At 34.5% G+C, this 26,979-nt stretch overlaps 1 protein-coding gene across 1 annotated transcript; it reads left to right on the forward strand.

The window, feature by feature from the left end:
• The first annotated feature begins 3,905 nt into the window (after positions 1 to 3,905).
• LOC107844781 (glutaredoxin-C9) lies at positions 3,906 to 5,267 on the forward strand. Its single transcript, XM_016689129.2, has 2 exons — positions 3,906 to 4,084; positions 4,813 to 5,267. The coding sequence occupies exons 1-2, from the start codon at positions 3,967 to 3,969 to the stop codon at positions 5,190 to 5,192; spliced, it is 498 nt and encodes a 165-aa protein (XP_016544615.2). The 5' UTR covers positions 3,906 to 3,966; the 3' UTR covers positions 5,193 to 5,267.
• Positions 5,268 to 26,979: the final 21,712 nt, after the last annotated feature.

Below are 26,979 nucleotides of genomic sequence, written 5' to 3' on the forward strand. Positions count from 1 at the left end.
ACTCTTCAATTCGTACTATATATATCACATCCACAAGTATAATTACCATATAATAGAACACGTTCATTATATTCTGATGAATTAACGGTTATATATTACATTATTATGACTACAAATACATGCTATGAACATCACCTTTCAAATACGTACTATAAACATCCATTTTCAACTTTTAAATACGTATACAACAGTTTTCAATGGTCTATCCCAACGGTATGATATATATAATATATATATATATATATATATATATATATACATATTCATTATATAAAGATTATGTATTTTTAACGTCATTTAATGTATGTATAAAGAAAAATATTTATTTTATATATTGAAACATAAGTAAAGATAAAGATTATGTTGTATGTAATTTGTATATTATATTTGATATATTTTTTAGTGTAAGTTTTTTCACGTTAGATTGATTGATTTTTATTATTGTTATATTGGTTATTGACTAAGTGTAATTAGTATAATTTTAAAAAATAATATATTAGATTATCTTTTAATTCAGTAAATATATTATATTATATATGTAATCTAATATATTATTTTTACTAATAACAATAATTAGATTACATAAAGTTAATATAAGATTATATGATTATTTTTTAAAAATAATTATTTACTTCTTTTAATCCCATGCTTGTTGTTTTTTTAAAATTTTTAATTCAAAAATCAACCACATGTGGTTGTTTTTTTAAAATATTTATTAATATTATTTAAATTAAAAACGACCACATGTGGTCGCTTTTTTAAATAAGAAAAAAATAAAAAAAATTGAAAAACCGTTCACTTGTGGTCAGTTTTTTTCGACCACATTTTGTGGTCAGTTTTCTAATTTTTTTTAGTAGTGACTGCTGATCACCAGAATCCTCCTATACTACTCTATTGACCTATCTGCATACCCGTTCGTGGAAGTCTTAGCAACTTATGACTTCAAGACCTTTTCCAGCATGGGATATGTCTTGGTGGATAATGAATAATCCAAAAAAGAATCTGAAAAATCAAGATTAAATCCTCCCAAGGTAAGCAAAACTGTATCTAATCATGTACTTCCTATGATGAAGGAATTTGAGGAGGTCAAAGATCGACTTAAGGTTATCAAGGAAGGGTTGATGCTTCTTCAGGAGTCGACTACTAGGCTACTATAATTAGGTAAGGAAACAAGTATTGATGTAGTCAAGATGCGGCTAACCATTGATGGATTCAAGCAGGAAGGTGTCAAGCCTTCAATAGATTATTTGCTCGCATAGAATCCATCAAGTCCGAATCCAACTCCTCCCCCAACAAAATTGCCATATCAGTCTAAAATTCCTACTCCAGCTTCTAAAAAAAGTGTCAAAAAGTCCTATGAGCTCTTCTATCATAACATGCACAATACTCGTACCTATTTCCTGGCCAAACATTGAGATGATGACTGCTATTCAAAAGGAAATCCTGTCCCTTTTTCTTTTAGGGTTGTAACTGATATTTTAACTTGTTCTATCATATTTTTTGTTGTTTTTGCATGCTACATTGACTGTTTATCTGTTGTGTGCCTATTTTATGCTTTGTTGTGTTCTTTTTGTTTGTGCTCTGTTCTTTTTTATTATGTCAAAAGGGGGAGAGTGCTAAAACATCAGATAGGGCCTCTAAGTAAGGGGAAGAGTCAGTTATTCGCCTACTAATGCTCGTGAAGTCAACTCAATAATGACAAAGGAAAAAGAGTCAGCAAGAAAGGGGGAGCAAGTCGACTGCAAGAACAGAAAAGTCAACTAATGTTTTTTGTTTGTCATTATTCAAAAGGGAGAGATTGTTAGCACTGAATCTGAAAGCATATCAGTCAAGATCTCATCAAATCTAAAAGTATAAGAAAGGTGATAGCCAATTAATAACAACCGCATACTATAAGGAATTACACAAGGAAGGAAGATCACACCCTCTACATGGACATATCTGATATGGACATGTATGGCTGTGAGCTCCTGTTCGAGAAAAGGTTGCATCACATGTGCAAATATATCTGATATGGATGTATCATATGGTGTAATTCCTCAATCAAGGAATCAATTTAAATTCTTGATTGAGAAGAAATCCCTTGAGTTTTTCTTATAGAGCAAGAAGCCAAATCAACTAAAGTCTATAAAAGAGAAGGTTGAAGACCAAAGACCTTACTCAACTTCACAAAAAAATCTTAGTATATCTCAATCTTAGTCTCAATAAAGTTTTGTACTTCTTAGTTTGCAATAGTTACAAAAGAAAAAGATCGAGTCAACTTAGGCATACCAGTTGAGACTGTGTCACAAGATCTCAATTACAAAATAAGCTTCAAAACTTGTCTACTACATTTTTACTCCAACTCACTTTGAAAGACTCTAAGAAAATCCTTGAAATTCGAGATGACTGAAAATAGGCACCACATTGATGTTCCGAACCAGGACAAATCTTTGTGTCATTTACTTATTTACTAATTTATCTTCTTGTGAATTCAAACTTAATCTGTTTTGTTCAGTACTCTATTCTCTGCAGGTGAGTTGACTGTCAAGACTGACCAGTCGACTCGAGAAAGATGTTTCAAATCACCTCCCCCTCTTGAATTTCACATTTAGCGTACAAAATTTACCAACTCACTAATTCTCACAGTGTGATGCTCATTTAAGGGAGAGTATTTTCTATAGAGGAGTTTTTCCATTTTCAGAACTTTAGCCGAGATCTTAGGTTAAGTGCGAAGATATCTTATTAAAATCCCATCATACCATTTGATAAGACAGAGTTGTTCAAAATCAAACTGTACCAATCGATCATTCGAACAAAAGAACTGTCATTAGTAGTTTACTAGTATTAGATTAACAATTTGGGAATGACTTGAAATTATATTACTGATCCTAGCTCAATATGATAGTACCTAATTACTATACATTTTTATCCCTGATCATGTAATTTTTTTAAAAGTCATTGGCTATATAAAATTGTAAAGTCATGTTTACTCTTCAGGAATATGTTCCCTTCACTTTGTTCGCCACTTCGCCCAATTGCTGCCTTCAAAGGTTAAAACCAAAGACCTTTTTAATTTTATTTTTTTTTATGACATTTGTGGTGTTCAGCTCATCGCATTCAATTTAATTTCACGAAATATCTATCATCTCCCATCATGCAACATGGCTAAAACCAAAGAACTTTATTACTTTATTACTATTGTTATTATTATTTTTGTTGTTATTGCCTATCAATAATTGTTAAAATTGAACTATTTTCTTTTCGATTTGTTCTCGAAAAGACTCTCTCATTTTATGTTCAGTAAATTTTTAAATTCTAATATTTTACCTGACAAATTTAAGATCATATAATCTCAACTTACTTCATTGAACCACTAGACCACACCCTTGAATGCAAGTCGAGAAAATTCAACCAACTACTAAAAACATAAAGAAATAGTTTTAATTTTATGTATATATGATATGGTAATTTTTTTTCTAGAAGACTCCGACCCTACCTAGCTTCACCTTGATTAGACTTTATTTGGTTATGAAAATAATAATTTTTTGGAGGTGGAGTTGGTGTTGTATTTGATTATAAATATAAATTAAAATTATTTTTAAAATTTTGTGAGGAAAATAAGAGTAAAAAAAATAAAAATAAATATATTAAATATTATTATTTTTATTTTTTTCACAAAAATAAAATAACACTTTAAAAAATTAAAAAAGTTCTCGTCAAACGACTGCTTGAGATGAGTGGAAACTTTCCTATTCATTTTTCCACGACTTATTGGAACCATTTTAAAAATAGCCTCCACTAGACGTACTAAACAGTAATCCTGACGTTTATCCTCACGTCACAGCCGTTGACGTTAGGTTACTCTACACCACTTTCATCATCACCCTTCAATTATATATACAACTACTTCCCTTTACATTTTTCTTCCCTTTCTCCCCCCTAACCCCCCCCTCCCCTTACCTCCACCACACCACCCACCCCACCATGCAACGAACTTTACCATATAGAAATTGGCTTCCCTCCACCACCACTATGATGATCGGTGGTAGTTCATCCGCCACCTCTAGTAGTGGTGGATCCACCATCTTTGAGTCACGTTCAGGTAATTATTCAGAGCGATTGGGACTAATTTAGAATTTAAATTTCTTGAGTGCAACTAAATTTATTATACTTTTGAAATTTTCAATATATACTTCTATTTTTTTTTTCACTTTTGTGATGGTTTAGAGGCGATATCATAAAATTTGATGAGTTCAATTGATGTTACTGTACTTTTGAAATCAATATGTACCTTTATTTTTTCACTTTTGTGGCAGTTTAGAGGCAATATCATAGTTTAAATTTGATGAGTTCAACTAAAGTTACTGTACTTTTGAAATCAATAGGTACCTCTAGTTTTTCACTAATTTTGTAGAGGCGCTATCATAATTTAAATTTGATGAGTTTAACTGAATTTACAATACTTTTGAAATTTCTAAAGTTACCTCTATTTTTTCTCTTTAATGGTCGTTTAGAGGTGATATCATAATTTAAATTTGATGAGTTCAACTAAATTTACTGTATTTTTGAAATTTTCAATATGTACAGCTATCTTTTCTCACTTTTGTAATGGCTCCATCACCTTTAAATCATATTCAACTGATCACTAGCTAGATGCGAATTTAGATTTTACAATTGACAGTTCAGCTTTTTAAAAAAATTATTCACGTTAGAGTCATTCGAAAATAATTTCTGTATTTTACTCTTTGATTTTTAGAATTTTCATATGTTGTTTCATTTCACTTTTGATTTAAAATTATAGTGATTTTTCACATATATAATTATTTGTAGGTGAGAGCAACGAAACCAACTCCATTGGTAACAAGAGATCACAAAATGAAAATACTGTCTTCACTACTAGGGTAGTGAAATCCGTCTCAGAAAATGCGATAATCGTCATAGCGACACGTGGATGTTGCATGTGCCATGTTGTGAAAAATTTGTTGCTAGGGTTAGGTGTTAACCCTATGATTTTCGAAGTGAATAATGAAGATGAAGATTATGTAAAGAAAGAATTGTCGATAATCGCTGCCGGGGCCAATGGAACGATAGAGCTGCCAGTAGTTTTCGTAGGAGGAAATTTGTTTGGAGGACTAGAAAGAGTGATGTCCACACATATTTCTGGTGAATTAGTGCCAATACTTAAACAAGCTGGAGCTTTATGGCTTTAATTTTGTACCTACTCAATTATTTTTCTCTTTGTTAGGTAAAAATCATTGACACAAATCAAGAATTCTATTTTTGAAGTGGTCTGTTTTACTTTAAGGAAAATGGAAATTAAAAGAGAATTGATCAGCAGAATATACAAAAGTTTGGTATACAAAATAAAAAAATTAAAGTGATAGATTGTCATTTCGAGATTTATATTATTCAATAGATCTTCAAATCTTATCAATTCGTTAATTAAGTAGATCTACTCAATAAACGATAAATTCTGCCATCAATACTACTTACAGTAGAAAAAAACAGAAGTCAACTCTCTTTTCTCCTCTTATATTTCTTGAGTGAATTAGTTGGATATATAATACTAAGTTTTACCAAGAAAGAAAGATATCATAAGAGTTACCTTATCTTCTCTTGGTCATGTTAATTCATATAAAATAACTGAAATGAGGCACCAATTGTCATTGTACATAATTGATGAGAATAAGATTGCTGATTAAAATAATGTTCCATCTTAATTAAATATTAATTGGATTAATATCACGTAATACGACCTACATTTACCATTTGTTGACTTTGTCATATTTTAGTCAACTAAGACACTAATATAATATTTGATAATTATATGCTAATGTCGTTTTATTTTTATCTGCTAAATAAAGTTTTAGGCCCTTTATATTTATGTTATAATTTGAATTTTACAATATGTGATTGTGTATGTTAATATATATTTTGATGTAGTATCAAATAGAGTATTGAACTAATTGTTTGGTTTCCCCATTATCTCTTATCTTATTTATAAGAGGGAGCTGAAGGAGGCGGGAGGTCCACATATTTGATTCAGCTGATTCAATTGTAATTTTATTATATCACTCCTAATTAATTATTATAAGTTATATATTTATTAGAAAATTAATAATAATTAATAAAAAAATAAAATAAATATTTAAGACATGTCTACTTCAACTGCTTCAATCATAATTTTACCGTATCAGCAAAGCAAGCACGAGGTCGACATTCCTGCTTTCAGCTGCTTCAACTGTAATTTTACTGTATCACCCCTAATTAATTATTATAAGTCATTTATGTATTAGAAAATTAATAATATTTAACAAAAATAAAAATAGACATTTATGACATGTCTATTTCAGTTGCTTCAATCGTAATTTACCATATTATCCCTAATTAATTATTACTACTATATTTCTAATTAAATATTATAAGTCATTTACATATTAAAAAATTAATAATATTTAACTAGAAAAAAAGTAAAATGGACATTTATGACTGTTTCAATCGTAATTTTACTGTACCACCGTTAATTAATTACTATACAAGTATTTTTTTATAGTAATTTTGCTATGTCACTTCTAATTAATTATTACAAGTCACTTAAGACATGCGTGCTTCATTGCTTTCATTGTGATTTTACTATATCACCCCTAATTAATTATTATGATCGTCTAAGCATAGAAAAATTAATAATATTTCATAAAAAATGTATACGAGACATAAAATGCTATGTCAACATAAAAAATTTAATTGACTATCGAAATTATATTAGTGCATATAAATTAGGATGAGACAGAGCAAGACATAAAATAACATATATTATTTGAAAATGAAATAAAAAGTATTATAAATCATAATAATTAAGAACTTAATATAAATGTATATAAGTAAAAAAAATTGATTGACAGTCGGAATTTTATCTGTGCCACATAAATTGTGACAGGGAGAATATTCATATATTATTGAAAAAATAATGTAAAAGACATTGTAAATCATAATTAACAACTTACGAAATTTAAAAAATATAAAATATTTGACTGACTCTCAAATTATACCAGCATCATTTAAATTGACACAGAAGAAAAGAAGTTATAATTCACAATAATTAAAAATATAAATTATTTTAATAGTTTAAATTGAGATTAAAAAAACATATATTGGGCCCTGCTGGCACGGGCCATCGATATTTAGTATTCTACTATCTTATAAGAGGTAGTTGAGCAGCTGAAACAGGCAGGAGGTCGACATGTCTGCTTCAACTGTAATTTTACTACATTATCTCTAATTGATTATTATAAGTCATTTATGTATTAAAAAAATAATAATATTTAATAAAAAATAAAATAGACATTTATGACATGTCTGCTTCAACCGCTTCAACCGTAATTTTATTATATCATCTCTAATTAATTATTGTACCCCTACTAAATACTATAAGTCATTTACGTATTACAAAATTAATAATATTTAATTATTAAAAAGGTAAAATAGTCATTTATGACTATTTCAGCAGCTTCAATCGTAATTTTACTGTATCAGCAAAGCAAGCACGATGTCGACATGCCTGCTTTAGCTGCTTCAACTTTAATTTTACTATATCACCCCTAATTAATTATTTTGTTCCTAATTAAATATTATAAGTCATTTAAATATTAAAAATTAATAATATTTAATTAGAAAAATAAAATAAATATTTATGACTATTTCAGCTGCTTTAGTCGTAATTTTACCATACCACTATTGATTAATTATTATGCAAGTATTTTTATAGTAATTTTATTATGTCGCTTCTAATTAGTTATTACAAGTCATTTAAGATATGTGTACTTCATTGCTTTCATTGTGATTTTACTGTATCACCCTTAGTTAATTAATATGATCGTTTAAGCATTGAAAAATTGATAATATTTCATAGAAAAGGTAAAATAGACATAAAATGATATTTCAACATAGAAAATTTGATTGACTATCAAAATTATATTGGTGTACATAAATTGGGATGGGACAGAGCAAGACATAAAATAACATATACTATTTGAAAATGAAATAAAAAGTATTATAAATCACAATAATTAGAACCTAATATAAAAGTATATATGTAAAAAAATGATTAATTGTCGAAATTTTATCTGTGCCACATAAATTGAGATAGGGAGAATATTCATATATTATTGAAAAATAGTGTAAAAGACATTGTAAATCACATAATTAACAACTTAAAAAATTTTAAAAATATAAAATATTTATCTGACTCACGAAATTATACCAGCATCATTTAAATCGAAACAGAAGAAAAAAATATTATAAATTACAATAATTAAAAACATAAATTATTTTAGTAATTTAAATTGAGATAAAAAAAATAACATATATTGAGCCCATGTTGGCACAACCCATCGATACCTAGTAGGAAACATAAAGTTTTAAATACTGATAAGAGTATCATCAAATCACGACCTAAAGATACCATTTTTGAAGGGATTTTTAGAGATAATCAAGACAAATGGTGGTTGGAATATTCGGATAAGATGAAATTTACTTCAAGTCTTAATACAGAATCATAGAACATATAAAAGAGGCTTAATGTAGCTAAAACGATGTGCTATCAAGAACTAGAGATGGAAATAGTCTTTTTATTGTCAAACTTATCAAGGAAGAAGACATACAGTCATACACCATCATTGTTAAGTCCTTAGTTTTAATGATTGACAAATTATCGCATTGAGATCTGGTTCATGAAGCTGATTTGAAGATGCAACTACTTAGGGACCAGGTTGATCACGTTCATGTCACTTTCACTTTACAGCTGAAAATGTAATGTATTGGCAATAACTTGGTGACAAGGGTGCAACACCTTCTTGCGCCAACTAATCAGAAACATCCTAGGTTTTCTTGTCTCTTATATATGCTCATGTCACAATAAGAAAACCCAAGCTTCCATACTCTCACAACATCAAATCTCTGTTGAAGTTATCAGATTCAAAGTCTCACTTGCAATTGGGACCAACTCAGCTCGCTTTTGTTTCTCAAACTCTTGTTGTACTCGAGTCTTTGTTTTGTATTTGTTAACATTGCCTACTACTTTAGTTTATTATTAGTAGGTGCTTTCTTACTCAGTTCTTGTCGTCAAAGTGTCATTTAGAGTTAGTTGACACAGAAGCTAGAGTTAGCTTAATTACTGTTTTAGCTAGAGTTAGCTGAGTCATTGGATTCAATAGAGTTATTGCATTGGAGTTCATGGTAATAACGTTATTATAAGTTGAGGAAGAGTTAAGAGTTTAATCCTTAAACCATGGAGTCTGTATTCAAGGTTGCTTGAGCTTAGTGAAGTGGTTGGAGATCCTACGAGGTAGGTTATGGTTTTTCTCCCTTGAGCAAGGAGTTTTCATGTAAAAGATTTTTTGTGTGAATTGTTCTTTTACATTTACTTTACTTTTATTCTTGTTCATAAATGCATACAATAGTTAGGACCAGGTCCCTAGGCTGGTGGTCTATTCGTGTAGTTCTTTATTTGGTATCAGAGTAGGTTCTTTCTAAAAGGTTAATACCTAGGAAAGATCTAATATGCCTGTACCACCAAATCTCGAAGAGGTTCAATGAACTACCAAACCGCTCAGATTTAATGGACAATATAATAGGTGGTGGAAAACTAGTATGCACGATTTCATCATGGTTGAAAACTACGAGCTATAGGATGTTATTGAAGATGGTCTTTTTGTTCCCATAAAGCTTGTGAAAGTTAGTGAGGTTACTTCAAATATTCCTAAAACAAGGAAATAATATGATGATGCTGACAGAAGAACGACAGAAAAATTATAGGCGAAGAAGCTCTTCATATATGGAATTGGTCCTGATGCGTATAATAAGATCTCAACCTGTGAGACTGCCAAGGAAATCTGGGATTGCTTACAAACTGCTCATAAGGTAACTAATCAGGTCAAGGAATCAAAGGGCCTTCAATATGAAGTAAGGTGAGACTATTCAAGAGATGCACACCAGGTTTACTGCGATCACAAATGAACTTCATTCCTTGAGTGAGGATATCCAACCTACCAAATAGGTTTGCAGAGTACTTAGGATACTACCTAAGTCTTGGAAAGCAAGGTAAATGCAATAACTGAAGCTAAGGATCTAAAGACTCCGACTATGGATGAGTTGATAGGGAATCTTAAAACCTATGAACTCAAGAAACAGGACAAAGCCAGAGGGGAGCAGAAGAAACAAAATATTTTGGTATTGATGTCAATAAAGAAGGATTTTAGTGCTAATAATGAGGAATCAACCTACATCACCAAGATATTACTCAAGATTATGAGAAAATTAGTGCACTTCTAAGAAGAGAAGAATCAAGCAGATACAATAGAGATAACAAGGAAAATGACATGTGTCACACGTGTGACAAGCTAGGTTATTTCATCAAAGACTACCTTATTCACAAAGTGGAATGCAAGGAATTTTTCAAGAATTTTGGAGATAGAGAAAACAAGAAGGATCAGGTCCCTAACAGATTTAACAGAAGGGTTGCTACTGACAAAGTTGGGAAGCAAGCTCTTGCTGATTAGGGAGATTCTTCTAGTGAACCAAGAAGATATTTTCATGATGGTGGTGGAAAATGATGTTTAAATTTATGATTCCCTCTTTGCCCCGATGGCCGAGTCTAAAGATGATGAGATGAAAAGGTAACCATTCTTGATATCAAAGAAAATCTTAAAGATTACTCCCTTAAGGAATTAAGATCCCTTTCTACTGTGTTTATATACTCTGGGTGTGAGCCCACAAGGGATAAGGAGTCTTTAAGTAAAAACATTGATGAACTTGAAGTAAAAAAGGTGGAGTCAATTGAACAAATGTCTAAACTACAAGAAAGTTGTCAATCTCTTTCTTTTCAGAATGACTTTCTATATGAAAAACTTAGTGAAATACCTAAGTGTCATCAAAAGGGAAAAAGTGAAGGTAGCAGGATTCAATTTGAACTGGAGGAGAAGTTGTCCAAGTCTAATGCAGACTTAACTAAATCCGTGGAGAGGAACTCTAAACTTGAGAGGGACCTGGTTCAAATTAAAGTTGAGCCTGAGAAGGCTCTCAAATGGACAACCTTCTCTCATGTTTTGGAAAATATCACATGTAAAAAGTTTAACAACAGAAGGGGTCTTGGTTTTTAGAATTCACCTGCACCCTACAACCCTCATAGAAATATATGTCTGTGAAGAAGAATCTTATGTGCACTAACTGTGGTAAAAATGGGCACTTAAAGGACTTATTTCCTTTAAGATTAGCTGCTGTGAAAAATCTGAGAAAGTATCCTGATTTAGAGAAAAACAATGTTGTTCTACCTTCTTGTACTAAAAAGAATTTAATTTTCCCTTTGTCCCCCTACTGGGAACTCAAGCTGTAATGGATTTCCAAAACTAGAAATTGATATGTCTGCAGTGTAGAGCAAGAGGAAGCAGCCACTGCTGGTACATGGATAGTGGATGTTCTAAGCACATGACTAGAAGAATTGAAGACTTACTGTGATGACCCGAGGCTAACCCCTAGTTGCGACAACAGTGCTTACGACCACAAAGACCACAAGCTAACCCATGAGCTGGTATGTGAACTGAGTAAAATAGTAATATAATACATAAGCAGAAAATGAACCGATAAGATACTCCAAAACCAAATACTGGAATACGCATCAAAATATGTTTGAAAATATCTGATAAAATATTGAAAATCAAACTATTTGTCTGAGCAACTGATAATACAGAAAGAACTAATTGATTGTCTAACTGATTGTCTAAAATTCTCTAAACATCATGAGGAGTTGGTGGGATAAACCCCAAACTAACTCCGACTGACTAAACGTAAAGAAATACTGAAATAACTGGGAAAAATATAACATGTCGTCGATAGATGCAGACTTACCACTACTGTTGTTGAGTAATACTGAGCTATCTAAGAACGGTCAGAAAACTATGCGTTTGAACCTATGTTATAAAACAACATAGCGCAAAGAAAAATATGCGATCAGTACTTTGAATGTACTGGTATTAGAGAAAAAGACTGGATGAAATGCATGGGGTAACTGAGAATGAATGCATGAACATATAACATCTGAGAATGGAAGACCAAGTATAAATATATTTCTGAAATAATCTATAAACTGAAAAACTGAAATCTGTATGACTAATTAACTAGGGATCTGTACACTTGGTCAAGCAAACCTGAACTGAGATATATTGAAATACTGACTGAAACTATTGGAGGTATCATATAATCGACATGCCCTAATCTGAGCTAATTGGGGTGTAACCTATAACCCCAATTGGAAGGGTGTCCGTACCATGCCACGAGTACTAATACTGAGTGTGTGGATCCACTAAATTGGTCTCCCGAAGAACTAAGGAGCCACCCTCTACTGGCAAGTTCTCTCATGAGATATGTGTCAACCTTAACTGGCCAGGTGGATATCTCAAACCTACGTTGGCTACATAGTTCTGTAACTCAAGGATTGCTACTAAGGGTCACACCTACTACTGGCATGTAAGCCCACATCCCTGTGTTCGCTCAATGCTAAATCCTACTCCCAACTAAACTGACACTAGTACTGGACTGAACTAAGTTCAACTAAACATTATTTCATGATAGTGCTCAACCTGATTATAATTATTTAAGTATACTGATAAGATTCATGATTTAACTAACTTATTACTTGAAAAATTGAAATCATGTAAAACACATAGGTATCGTGTGTTCATAACCCGCCAACACTGAATGGTCATAAAATACGATATAAAAGCTTAAAACTGTTGTATGGAATCATGGTTCAAGGACCCAAAACATAAACATTTCACCAAATAAGCGAGAAGCATGAACTTGATTATGCGAATGTATTAAATATGAGAAAACAACATCATTACATGGTTGAATTTATAACTTGAGGATTTATCATGAAATCAATTGAACATGACATGGGAATTGTAACACTCAATACATAATATGACTCATTCCACTTGAAAGCACTTCTAACCATAACTTGTAATTGAATGAACAAAAGATTCATGGATTTATTTCATCTTGAACATTTATAAACTCATAAATTAAATAAAAAAAGGGTTGTTGGCCTCCATAAGTAAAAGGGACCCATGGATGAATATCCCACATACCTCAACAAGTGAATCATTAAAGATTTCTCAAATTGGAAGCTTGAACTCTTAATTTCTTGAGAAATAACCTTGAATTTGTTCTTGGGAGAGGAGAAGGGTTTTTTTTGGAGTAATTTGAGTAAAAGAGGCAAATAATGCCCTTTTAGAAGCCCTAAATCGTGTTAAGGAAGGATTAGGTTGAGGGTAAAATAACTAAAATGCCCCTCGTCTTAAAGACCAAGGGCTGGTCAGAAAAATATGGTGGGGCACCGCGAGCTCTGGAGTGATAGAGTAAGCCTTACACCGCGGGCTCCAATTTAGTAGAATAGACCAGGCACCACGCGCTCTGTCCCGGTAGCCTAGACTAGGCGCCACAGGCCTATCCTAGTAGGGCTACTATTTTTATTTTCCAAACACGCCCTTATGCCCGTCTGAAAATCCCTAAACTCACTCGAGACGTACTTTTAACAACTCCAAACATGAATCAACTCAAAAATCAATGTGTCAAGCTCAGGAAGGCCAAAATAAAATCATCAAAGTTTAGGGGCCTTGAAAATGACTAAGTCCTCAACTCTTAGTGAAATTTTTAAGTCTTGGACCCCTTAAGCATTCAACTAAGAACTGAATTAAGCTTAGAATATTATAGGGTATTATAGTTACTCTCGCTTAAAGCCCATAAAGGAGGTAGTATATCCTTTGGTTATGGAAAAAAGAGGTACATTGTAGGCATTGGAAAAGTTGGGAACAGTTTGAGCTAAGCCATCAATGATGAGCATTATGTGGATGACTCAAATCCAGCTTGCTGAGTGTGGCACAAATTTGTGACAAAGGGAATGAAGAAAAATTTATCTCAGGCAAGTATATGTTACAAGCCTCAAGGTTGGTAAAGTTATGCTCACTACATGGAGAGACAAGAACATTTATGTTGCTGATTTGGGGTCATGCAATACCAAGGATCTTACTTACCTTAATGTGCAAGAAGATGCTGCTGAATTATGGCACAAAAGGTTAGGTCATATAAGCTGCTCCTTGCTAAAACAGTTAGTCAGAGGAATACCAAAGTTAAAGTTTTTCTACATTAAAGTGTGTAATGCTTGTGTGAAGGTTAAGAAGACCAGGTCCTCTTTCAATCCAAAAAAGTAAGTAAGCACCTCCAGACCCTTGCAACTTCTTTATATGGATATATGTAGGACTGTAAAAGTTACAAAAAGAGGGGGAAAGATGTATATCTTAGTTAAAATTGTTAATTATTCTAAATTCACCTAGACATTCTTATTTATATCTAATAAAGAGACCTTTCTAGTGTTTAAAGCCTTTGCAAAATAGATGCAAGTAAAATACAATGAGAAGATTATTGGGATTAGGTCAGACTATGGGATAGAATTTGAAAATACAAAGTTCTCTCAGTTTTGTATTGAGCTTGGAATCAATCATAATTTTTAGTCCCTAGGATAGCTCAACAAAATAGTGTTGTGGAAAGAAAGAACAGAACATTGGTGAAGATCTCTGGGACTATGCTGATTGATGCAGGAATAGCATAAAACTTTTGGGAGAAAGAAGTTTATACAGCATATCATGTGATCGATAGGTGTCTTATTAGGTCCATTCTAAATAAGACTCCTTATGATCTCATGAACAAGAAGAAGCCCAGGTTAAGTGTAATACCCCGTACTTTTTCCTAGCTAATTTCATACGAATAATGTCTAGTATTAGTTTCTAAATTGAATAATGGATATTTCATGAGGAATTTTCAAGGTTTTCACTTTTTGTCATGTGGGAAATTCAATAAGATTTCCATCGATATAAGATTCACCCAAATCTGATAACCGGGTCAGAAGTTATGACTATTTCAAGTTCCTATCGTAAAACTGAGCCATATTAGTCAGTGGCGCGCTGCGTCAGAAGAGGAAATGGAATGTGGCAAATTCCAGTAGGTGTCTGTGATTATGGCTCGTCGCGCCAGGGTCCAAATTCAGAATTGTCCATTTTCTAGTGTCTCAGCGCGATTTCCCCCGCATTGCGCCAAAGTTCCAGGTCATAAAGAAAGTGGCAACGCGATGGCCCCACGTCGCGCCATCCCTCAATATCCCAATTGTCAAAATCCTATGACACAGCGTGATAGCTCCGCATCGCTCCAAGGGTCCAATTCAGAAAATTTTCACTGAAATTAAATAACGCGTGCAGTGTTAAAAGGGTCAACTTCCCACCCCTATTTAAGCCCTTTAACACGTGATTCAACCACATTTTCTCTAAAATATACTAGTTTCTCTCAAGTTTCTCTCAATAACAAGCTAGGGTATACACAAAAGATCCAATTTCAAGAAAGTTTCACCGTCAATCTTCACGAAATCACGAACTAAAATATGCATAGTGTTCATTCATGGACTCCTTTCATCCATGAAGCCCAAGAATCCCTTTTTTATAAATTCAAGTTTATGGATTTTCTTATGACATTTGGGCTGCTCTTGTTCATGTGGATAATAAGATTTGAATTCTAGTCCATGTTGGGTGATAAATTCTATGTGGGTTAAATTATTATAGATATAGATTCATGCAAACCTATGACTAAATCGTTGAATGATGAAATTAGAATTGAACCATGATGTTTAATTATTGTACAACGATGTTTACATATACCATGCCTACAATATGTTTGATTAAATGCCTAGATGAAGAAAAAGTGCCTAACTAGCGTGATACCATGAAATCCCCATGCATGTACAAGTTATGCCTATCACATGTTTTGATGAAATGCTTCTATAAATGTATTATGGATTATGATTTTAATTATATGTTCAAGTAAGTTATGCTTGGTCAGTTTCCTTCCATCGAGTCCTAGGGGTACTCGTACCCAAAACATTAGCTGTCTTCCTAGAGCCATGTCATGTTTTCATGATACTTTCATTCAAGCTATGATCCTTAGACTTCAGACAGTCTTATGACTCAATAAATCTCCATGATCTCATTAGCTCAGTCAGTTGTTAGATATCAGTAGTATTTCTCCAGTCTACAAAATTTAGTAACTCAGCCCATGTTCAGTTCAGTAAATCATGTTCAGAGTCTTTTCAGATGGGAGTAGGAATTAGCACCGAGTGAACCCAAGGATGGAAACACATACTATCAGATGAGGGTATTATTCTTAGAAGTCATCCTTGCATTCCAAAACTATGTAGGCAGCATTAGTTGAGACATCAACACTATTCGATGAGGGTTATGAGGTGGATAAGCACTATCAGATAAGGGCCCCACCGTTCTCATATAGGGGATACTATCAGATGAGGGTCACCCATAGCTTTTCCTTATTGGTGGCGCGGTATTGACACCCTTCTAATTGGGGTTATAGATTGGACCCCAACTCAGCCATAATAGCGTATTAGGGGTATATCGGTTAGATAACTACTTCCCATAGTTTCATGTTACAAAATCAGGACTATCAGATATAGTCAATTAGTCTTAGTAATAGAACTCAGATAGTTCTTTTGATTTTAGGACTGTCAGATATAGTCAACTCAGATACAGTACGAAACTTAGATAAATCCATCAGATTCAGGACTGTCAGATAGAGTCACTCATGTTATCAGTTATATTTAGATTCAGTAATCATGTTATTATAGTATTAGTGTCAGCTGTTATGTCTCATACATGTATTCTCACACTCATGATAGTTAGTCAGTTATTATTATTGTTCATTCATATAAACCCCATGCATACAGCCTACCTCACATACATACCAGTACATTCAAAGTACTAACGCATTTGCGCTATGGTGTCTTATACCATAGGTTCAGAGATACGAGCTCTAGAGCAATAGTAGATTCTGGATATCTGCAGACAGAGTTAGAAGTGACTCCTCATCTTTCGAGGACATGATTATTTCCCTATTATCTTATTAATCAGTTTATTAGTTGGAGTTAGTTTGGGACATGTCCTATCAACTCTTTACTCAGACAGTTCAGTCAGTTAAAGGCTTTCTAGACTATCATGTTTCAGACTTTAGTAAGTTCAATTTTGTTTTGGGTATTCTATTACCCCACACAGATGTTATATCATTTAGATCATGTTCAGTATTAAACCTTATGGCCTTTTAGTTCATGTTTTTGCATTATAAAGTTTTTATGCAGTATACAGGTACAAATATCAATCATGGGTTAGCTTGTGGTCCTTTGGGGTCATGAGCACCGCATATCATTTCGAGTACCATATTTGGGGCATTACAAACTTGGTATCAGAGCCTAAGGTTCAATAGAGTCCTAGGAATTCTGAAAGTCGCATCTAATAGAGTCTTGTACGTGGGTGTGTTGCTCGCCACATTTATGTGTAGGAGGCTATAAGATGTTTTAGGAACAGTTTCCCCTCTTTTTGTATTTATGTCGTGCCAGTGAGTATAATCTCAAGTCAATCTCTCAGTCTAATCTCTTTCCCCCTTTCTTCTACAGAATATGCCTCCAAAAAGAAGAAACAAAAATCAGTCAGCCCCTCAGCCCGAAGGTCCTTTGGGAGATCATGTTTCTTATGCAGAGTTCTAGGCCGCATTCACTACTCTTTCTCAGTTAGTTTCCGCTCAAAATAAACGGCTAGCAATTATTTCGGCCAACCCAGTGGCCAATTCAACCGCAACTAGGATTTAGGACTTCACCCGAATGAATCCTCCATCTTTTCTCGGGTCTAAGGTAGATGAGAATCCTCAGGAATTCATGGATCAGGTTCAGAAGGTGACCGACATCATGGGGTTGACTATTGTTGAGAGTGCTGAGCTAGCTACATATCAGTTACAGGATGTGGCTCATACTTGGTTCAAATAATGGAAGTCAGAGAAGTCAGATGATGCAGGTCCTAGATAATGAAAGGAATTTGTCACTACATTCTTAGATAGATTCTTTCCCTAAGAGCTTAGAGAGGCTAAGTTACTAGAATTCATCAACCTCAGGCAGGGAAATATGATGGTGAAAGAGTATTCTCTTAAGTTTACTCAATTAGCCAGATATGTCCCTCATGTGGTTGCAGACAGCAGAACCACGATGAGTAAGTTCACTTCAGGGGTAAATGATAGTGTGGTAAATAAGTACAGATCTATCATACTGAACATTGACATGACTTTAGGCAGGCTTATGAATCATGCTCAGTAGATAGAGGAGCAAAAGATTAAGTAGAAGGAGAAGAAAAATAAGAAAGCAAAGACAAGTAGTTTCAACTTCTCTCAGCCTAAATCAGAAGGAGGAAACCATTCCCAATTTCTTCCTAAGTCATCAGTTCCAGCCCCTTCTTCAGCCAGTGCTCCAGTTCCTAAGTTCAGAGAGGGTAACAATGATAGAGCACTAGGATCTAGGTATCAGGGCAGTGTTAGCAATGCATGAACTAATCCCCTTTATCAGACTTGTGGTAAGAACCACAAGGGTGCTTGAGAGCTGGTAGCGATGTCTATTTTGATTATGGCAAGCTAGGACACAGAGTCAGAGACTACCCTCAGTCAGGTTATCAGAGTCATCTCCACTCTTCAGCTCAGTCCGATCGCCTGAATCAGTAGGGTGCTTCCACCAGTGCTACTAGTGGACAACGCCCAAATCATCTCTATACTCTTTAGTCCCGATAGGATCAGGAAAATTCTCCTGATGTAGTTACTGGTATGTTACAAATCTTTCATGTGCATGTTTATGCTTTTCTAGATCCAGGAGTTTTTTTGTATTTTGTTACTCCCTATATAGCAGGCGATTTCGGAATCAGTCCTAAAATCCTAGCAGAGCCCTTTTCAATATCTACCCCAGTGGGTAAAACCATCATAGCTCGATGGGTATACAGGAACTGCCCGATTATGATATTTTAGAAAGTCACTTCAGCAGATTAGTCAAATTAGAGACAACTGATTTTGATGTCATTCTCGGCATAGATTGGCTTCATTCTTGCTATGCCACAGTTGACTACAGAAATAGAATAGTCCATTTTTAGTTTCTGAATGAACCTGTCCTTGAGTGAAAGGGTAGTACTTCAATGTTCATAGGTTAGCTTGTTTTCTACCTTTGGGCACGAAAAATGATATCTAAAGGATGGGTCTATCATCTTGTACAAATTAAAGACACTAGTTCTGAAACTCTCAGCCTTGAATCAGTTCCAGTTGTAGGTGAATATTCAGATGTCTTTCCCAAAGATCTTCTAGGAATTCCTCCCGAAAGGGAAATAGACTTCGGCATTGATCTTCTTCTGGATACTCAGCCTATATCTATTTTGCCATACAAAATGACACCAACAGAACTCAGAGAACTGAAAAAACAATTAAAAGATCCCTTAGATAAGGGATTTATTAGGCCTAACATTTCCCCGTGGGGCTCTCCAGTATTATTCATGCGCAAGAAGACGGTTCTCTTAGAATATGTGTAGACTACTATCAACTCAATAAGGTCACGATCAAGAACAACTATTTTCTTTCCAGAATTGATGACTTGTTTGATCAACTTCAGGGTGCCAGTTATTTCTCTAAAATAGACCTCAGATCCGACTATCATCAGCACAGAGTTAGAGAATGTGACATTCTAAAAATAGCTTTCCATACTTTGTATGTTCATTTCGAATTCTTAGTTATGTCCTTTGGTCTTACCAATGCCCCAACAGTTTTTATGGACTTGATGAACCATGTGTTCAAGCAATACTTGGACATATTCATCATAGTCTTCATAGATAATATTCTGGTCTATTCCCACAGTGAGCATGATCATATAGACCATCTCAGAACAGTACTTCAGACTCTTAGAGATCATCAGTTATTCTCCAAATTCAGTAAGTGCAAATTTTGGCTAAGGTCAGTAGAATTCCTTGGTCATATCATTTCCGGTGATGGCATTAGAGTGGATCCTCAAAAGACCAAAGCAGTAAGAAACTGGCCTCACCCTATTTCTCTATCAGATATTAAGAGTTTCTTGGGTTTGGATGGCTATTACAGGTGGTTTATTGGGAGATTTTCTTCTATTGCATCCCTTATGTCCAAATTGACTCAGAAGAAAGTCAAGTTCCAGTGATCAGATCCTTACGAGAAGAGTTTTCAAGAGTTGATTACTCGACTCACCTCAGCTCCAGTATTAACTCTTCCAGATGGTCCTAATGGTTTTGTAGCGTATTATGATGTATCCAGAGTAGATTTAGGTTGTGTCCTCATGCAGTATGGTAAGGTCATAGCCTACACCTCCAGATAGCTTAAGCCCCATAAGAGGAATTATCCTACTCATGATCTTGAGTTAGCAGCCATAGTCTTTGCCTTGAAGATTTGGAGTCATTATCTATACGGTGTTCATGTAGATGTGTTCACTAATCATAAAAGTCTTCAATATGTCTTTTCTCAAAAAGATCTAAATCTTCATTAGAGAAGGTGGTTAGAGCTCTTGAAAGATTATGACATGAGTGTCCTTTTTCATTCGAGCAAGGAAAATGTAGTGGCCGACGCTCTCAGTAGACTATCCATGGGTAGTATTTCTCATGTTGAGGACAGACTAGGCGTTTACTTAGTCGATACAGAAGAGGGTGATATATGGGTTCAGAGTAGTTTTGAATCATCTCTAGTTTCTGAGGTAAAAGAAAATCAAGATAGAGATCCCAGCCTTTTCAAGTTAAAAGAGTCAGTCCAGGATCAGAAAGTAAAGGATTTCTCCCAAGGGGGAGATGGTGTTTTGCGTTGTCAGGGTCGTCTCTGTGTTATAGATGTAGATGACTTAAGGAAGTAAATTCTCATAGAAGCGTATGGTGCATGCTACTCTATTTATCCAGGGTCCACAAAGATGTACCGCGACTTGAGGGAAATCTATTGGTGGAGTGGGGTGAATAGAGACATTGCAAAGTTTGTGGGTAAGTGGTCTATATGTCAGAAGGTTAAGATAGAGCATCAGAAGCCTAGTGGGTCTATGTAGGAGTTCAGTATTCCTACTTGGAAATGGGAAGTTATGAAGATGGACTTCATAATGGGTTTGCCTCGAACTCATCATTAGCATGATTCAGTCTGGGTCATTATAGATAGAATGACCAAATCAGCTCATTTCCTTCCAGTTCATACCTCTTATTCAATTGAGGATTACGCAAAACTCTACATCAAGGAGTTGGTCAGATTGTACGGTGTTTCATTGTCCATTATCTTAGATAGAGGTACTGGTCACTAAGCTCAACACATTTGAGGCTTTTAGCTAAGAATAATTACAAAGTCTTAAGCAACTTTTGTCGTTTTTTATTATTTTATGTTTGATTTTGTAGTAGAAGCTAATATGTTAGAGAACCAACAAGAATGGAAGCAAAAAAGTTGAAAGCTGAAGAAATTCAAAGAGAAGTATGGCTAACGATATTTCTGATAGGTCGCCATCCCTGTGATAAGCTATCAGGTTCATCGTCAGGCTCAGACAGAGAATGGACTTGAGTTGAGAATTGTGATGACATTTTGTGATAAGTCGCAAGGAGATGATGGGTCATTAGATTTGCCGTCAGCTTAAGGCAGAACATGAGGGATGAGGTAGAGACTTGAGGACATTTTTTATAAGTCATCAAAGAGTTGATTGGACGTCACCATTTATCGTCAGCCTAAGGCAACAAGTATCAAAAGCAAAGAGAAAGCTGACGACATTTGTGATAAGTCGTCAACCTCCTGATAGGTTATCAAGAATGGCGTCACCTAATCCGAGAAACTTCTGAACTGTATTATTTTGTTTACTTATTTAGGCTGAACTATTTAAAGTCTTGTTTTAGGGTTTTCTTGAGAGTTGCGAACATTGAGTTTAGAGACACGTATTTTGATATTTTCTCTCTCTAATTTCTTGGCTTAAAAAAATAATTATTTTAAAGGAATTTTAGTCATTATTTTGGGATTTCTATTATGATCTAATCTGTGATTCACTAGTCATTATTCATCTTGTGGTAAGTTTATCTTTCAAAGCATGAATTCATCTAGTTGTTTCAATTATTACATCACGTGTGGTTAAATTCCTTTAACCTGAATTATGGGATCTATGGTTAAGTCTTAATAAGGTGTTGAGAGTTCAAGATTCAAAAGGTGGTAAGACTCTTTGATAATTCTGAGGTTTTAATTATCTTTTATTGGTTGCAAATAATAGATAACACCTGCTTTGATTTGCTTTAGAAAGAAATCAAATATAGTGGGAAGTGAATTATTAACAAGGACTTGGAAGCTCTAAAAACTTCCATTTAATAATTGACGTTGTTACAAGGTTGATTAACCTGAGGTAAAATTTGGTCATGAGTATAAATTCTCTAAGTCCAAGAGGATTAGGTAATTAAATGCTTAAGTAGTTTGAGAGACATTTAGACATAACTTCAATAAAGATAACTTATTGTCCTACCTATTGTGCGAATCTTGAACCACCGTTAGCATCTGTCAAGTACCAAAACCCCTAGTGAACATAATTCTATTTTTTGATAAACTCTTGATTACGAACACTGTAACTAAAGTTAACAACAATTACTTGCTAAACTAAAAACCCCCATTTCAGGAGACATCAGTTGATTAAATTACAAACGACTTATGTTCACACTATACTCCTTGTGGGATTCGACCCCAACCTAGTTGTGTTTTATATTGGCAACGATCGCTTACCTTCTCATTAGAAAGGTGTAGTTTGAGCGTTATCAGGTACCCAGTTCACCTCTCATTTCTGGAAAGCATTCCAAATGGGTCTGGTACCCATGTTCATCTTAGTACAGCCTTTCAACCTCAGAAAGATGGTCATGCAGAAAGGACCATTCAAATATTAGAAGAAATGCTTAGGGCTTGTGCAATCGATTTCAAAGAAAGTTGGGATGACCTCTTACCTTTGATTGAGTTTGCATACAATAATAACTATCATTCCAATATTCAGATGTCTCCATTCGAAGCTCTTTACGGTAGGAGATGTAGTTCTCCAATTAGTTGGTTTGAAGTTAGTTAGGCCTTAGTTATAGAGCCTGACTTGGTATTGGATGCCTTAAAAAAATTCCAGCTGACTAGAGAAAGACTTTGGGATGCTCAGAGCTAACAGAAGTGTTATGCAGATATTCATAGAAAAGATCTCGAGTTTGAGATTGGTGCATATGTCTATCTAAAGATCTCTCCGATGAAGGGAGTGAAGATATTTGGCAAGAAGGGAAAGCTCAGTCCCCGATATGTTAGTCCCTTCAAGATTCTCAGTCATTTTGGCAAGGTAGCCTATGAGCTTGAATTGACTTTAGATCTAGCCTCAGTTCATTCAGTCTTTCATGTCTCTTTGCTCAAGAAGTGCATAGGTGACCCATCAGTTGTATTCCCTATTTAGAGCATTGATGTTCAGAACAGTCTTTCTTATGAGGAGATTCCAGTCAAAATTCTAGACTATCAAACTCGTAGATTGAGAAAAGTCCCTCTAGTTAAGGTTTTTTGGCGAAATCAGTCCATCGAGGGAGCTGCTTGGGAAGAAGAGGTAGACATACATACCAAGTATCCTTACCTCTTCTTCGCCAACTCAGATCAAGCTCAAGGTAACAGTTCTCCTTAAGTTTACTCAGTTTCATGTTCAGTGTTCATCACAAACTTGGTATGCAGTTTCATGCTCATGTTCCCATTATAAACTTAGTATCAAGTACCATTGCATATTCATTCATGCACTCCTGTATCAGTTCAGTTATGTAATTATGCATCAGATATGCATTCTCATTATGAGAAACTTAGTTCTTTAGAACACTCAGTCATACATTCTTGAATCAGTAACACATGCATCAGATATGCATGTTCAGTATTATATGTTCAACTTGTCAGTCATTTCAGTCATGAGATCATGTTCCAGTTATTTATGTTCAGTATGTACATCAGTTGTCTTTTCTTACTTCTCAGTCAGTCTCATTTGAGGATGAATGTTCTGAAGGGGGAGATATTGTAATACCCCATACTTTTTCCTAACTAATTTTATCTCAAGAATGTCTAGTATTAGCTTCTAAATTGAATGATTTTTAGTTCATGAGGAATTTTTAAGTTTTTCACTTTTCTTCATATGGGAAATTCAATAAGCTTTCCATCGATATAAGATTTGCCCAAATCCGATAACCGAGTCAGAAGTTACAACTATTTCAAGTTCCCATCGTAAAAAAGGGCCATATTAGTCAATGGAAATTGGTAAATTCCAGTAGGGGTCCGTGATTATGGCGCATCGCGCCAGGGCCCAAATTCAGAACTATCCTTTTTTCAGTGTCTCAGCATGATTTCCCCCGCGTCGCGCCAAAGTTCCATGTCACAAAGGAAGTGGCAACACGATGGATCCATGTCGCGCCATCCCTCAATTTTCCAATTGTCAAAATCTAGTGACACAGCGTGATAGCACCGCATCACGCCAAGGGTCTAATTCAGAAAATTTTCACTAAAATTAAATGACGCGTCCAGGGTTAAAAGGGTCAACTTTTCACCCCTATTTAAGCCCTTTAACATGTGATTCATCCATTTTTCTCACAAAATATACTAGTCTCTCTCAAGTTTCTCTCAAGAAAAAGCTAGGGTTTTCATAGAAGATCCAATTTCAAGAAAGTTTCACCGTCAATCTTCACGAAATCATGAACTAAGGTATGCATAATGTTCATTTATGGACTCGTTTCATCCATGAAGCCTAAGAATCCCTTTTTTCCAAATTCAAGTTTATGGATTTTCTTATGAACTTCATGATTGGGCTGCTCTTGTTCATGTGGATAGTGAGAAATTGAATTCTACTCCATGTTGGGTGATAAATTCTATGTGGGTTTAATTATAATAGATATAAATTCATGCAAACCTATGACTAATCCCTTGAATGATGAAATTAGAATTGAACCATGATGTCTAATTATCGTACAACGATGTTCACATATACCTTGCCTACAATATGTTTGATTAAATGCCTAGATGAAGAAAAAGTGCCTAACTAGCATGATACCATGAAATTCCCATGTATGTACAAGTTATGTCTATCACATGTTTTGATGAAATGCTTCTATAAATGCATTAGGGATTATGATGTTAGTTATATGTTCAAGTAAGTTATGCTTGGTCAGTTTTCTTCCATTGAGTCCTGGGGGTACTTGTACCCGAAACATTAGTTGTGTGCCTAGAGTCATGTCATGTTTTCATGATACTTTCAGTCAAGCTATGATCCATAAACTTGAGAAAGTCTTATGACTCAAGAAATATCCATGATCTTATAAACTCGGTTAGTTGTTAGATATTAGTAGTATTCCGTCCGTCAACGGAATTCAGTAACTCAGCTCATATTTAGTTCAGTAAATCATGTTCATAGTCTATTCATATGGGAGTAGGAATTAGAACCGAGTGAACCCAAGGATGGGAACACACACTATCAGATGGGGGTCTGATTCTTAGAAGTCATCCTTGCATTCCAGAACTATGTAGCCAGCATAGGTTGAGACATCAACTATGTTTGGTGATGGTTGATAAGGTGGATAAGCACTGTCAGATAAGGCCCCCACCATTATCGTATAGGGGATACTATCAGATAAGGGTCGCCCATGGCTTGTCCTTACCGGTGGTACGGTATTGATACCCTTCTAATTGGGGTTACAGATTGGACCCCAACTCAGCCATAATAGCATATCAGGGGTATGTTGGTTAGATAACTACTTCCCATAGTTTCATGTTATAGAATTAGGACTGTCATATATAGTCAATCAGTCTCAGTTATAGAACTCAAATAGTGGTTTAGATTTCAGGACTATCAGATACAGTCAACTCAGATACAGTACAAAACTCAGATAGTTCCATCAGATTCAGGACTGTCAGATACAATCACTCATGTTATCAGTTATATTCAGATTTAGTAATCATGTCATCACATTATTAGTGTCAGTTATTATGTCTCATGCATGTATTCTCATGTTCATGATAGTTAGTCAGTTATTATTATTGTTCATGCATATGAACCCCATGCTTTCAGACTACCTCACATACATACCAGTACATTCAAAGTATTGATGCATTTGTGCTATGATGTCTTATACTATAGGTTCAGAGACACGAGCTCTAAAGCAACAGTAGATTCCGGATATCTACGGATAGATTTAAAAGTGAGGCCTCATCTTTCGAGGACATGATTATTTCCCTATTATCTCATTAATCAGTTTATTAGTTGGAGTTATTTAGGGACATGTCCCATCAACTCCTTACTCGAACAATTCAGTCAGTTAGAGGCTTTCTAGGCTATCATGTTTCAGACTTCATTATGTTCAGTTTTGTTTTGGGTATTCTATTACCCCACACAAATATTATATCATTCAGATCATATTCAGTATTGAACCTTATGGCCTTTCAATTTATGTTTTTGCATTATAAATTATTTTATGCAGTATTCAGGTACAAATACCAGTCATGGGTTAGCTTGTGGTCCTTCGGGGCCATGAGTATCATGTAACATTCCAGGTACCAAATTTGGGGTCTTACATTAAGCTATTTCAAGCATTTTTTATGCAAATATTTTATGCTAAACAATGGAAATAATGATCCTGAAAAATTTGAACCATGAAGTGATAAAGGTGTCTTTGTTGGTTATTCTTATAGAATCTTCAACAAAAGAACCCAATGTGTAAAGAAGAGTTTACATGATGTGTTTGATGTGGTTGAAAGTATTAGTCCAGTTCATTCTCTTAATGATACAGAACTTGAAGAAATCCTAAATATTTTAGGAAAGTCAACTGAAAATGATAATAATTCAAAAGAAGGAATCAAGGATGGTAAAGACTCTCAAGGACTAGGTTTGGCTCATAAAGATGAAGATGATTCAGGAGCACATTAGGAACCTGGTTCATCTCAACCCCCAAATAAAGATGTTGATTCTCACTCCAGCTCAATGGATAACCAGTCTCCTAAGGGTAAATACTCAATGGAAATTGGTCTCAATTCAAGTTATCC

The sequence above is a fragment of the Capsicum annuum genome, chromosome 10, assembly GCF_002878395.1.
Source record: "Capsicum annuum cultivar UCD-10X-F1 chromosome 10, UCD10Xv1.1, whole genome shotgun sequence".
NCBI lineage: Eukaryota > Viridiplantae > Streptophyta > Magnoliopsida > Solanales > Solanaceae > Capsicum > Capsicum annuum.

What these genes read in the sequence shown, in the direction of transcription:
- LOC107844781 (XM_016689129.2), top strand. Translation starts at nt 3,967, where the DNA reads ATGCAACGAACTTTACCATATAGAAATTGGCTTCCCTCCACCACCACT. An exon ending in CATCTTTGAGTCACGTTCAG is followed by an intron (nt 4,085 to 4,812) that starts GTAATTATTCAG and finishes AATTATTTGTAG; the next exon opens with GTGAGAGCAACGAAACCAAC.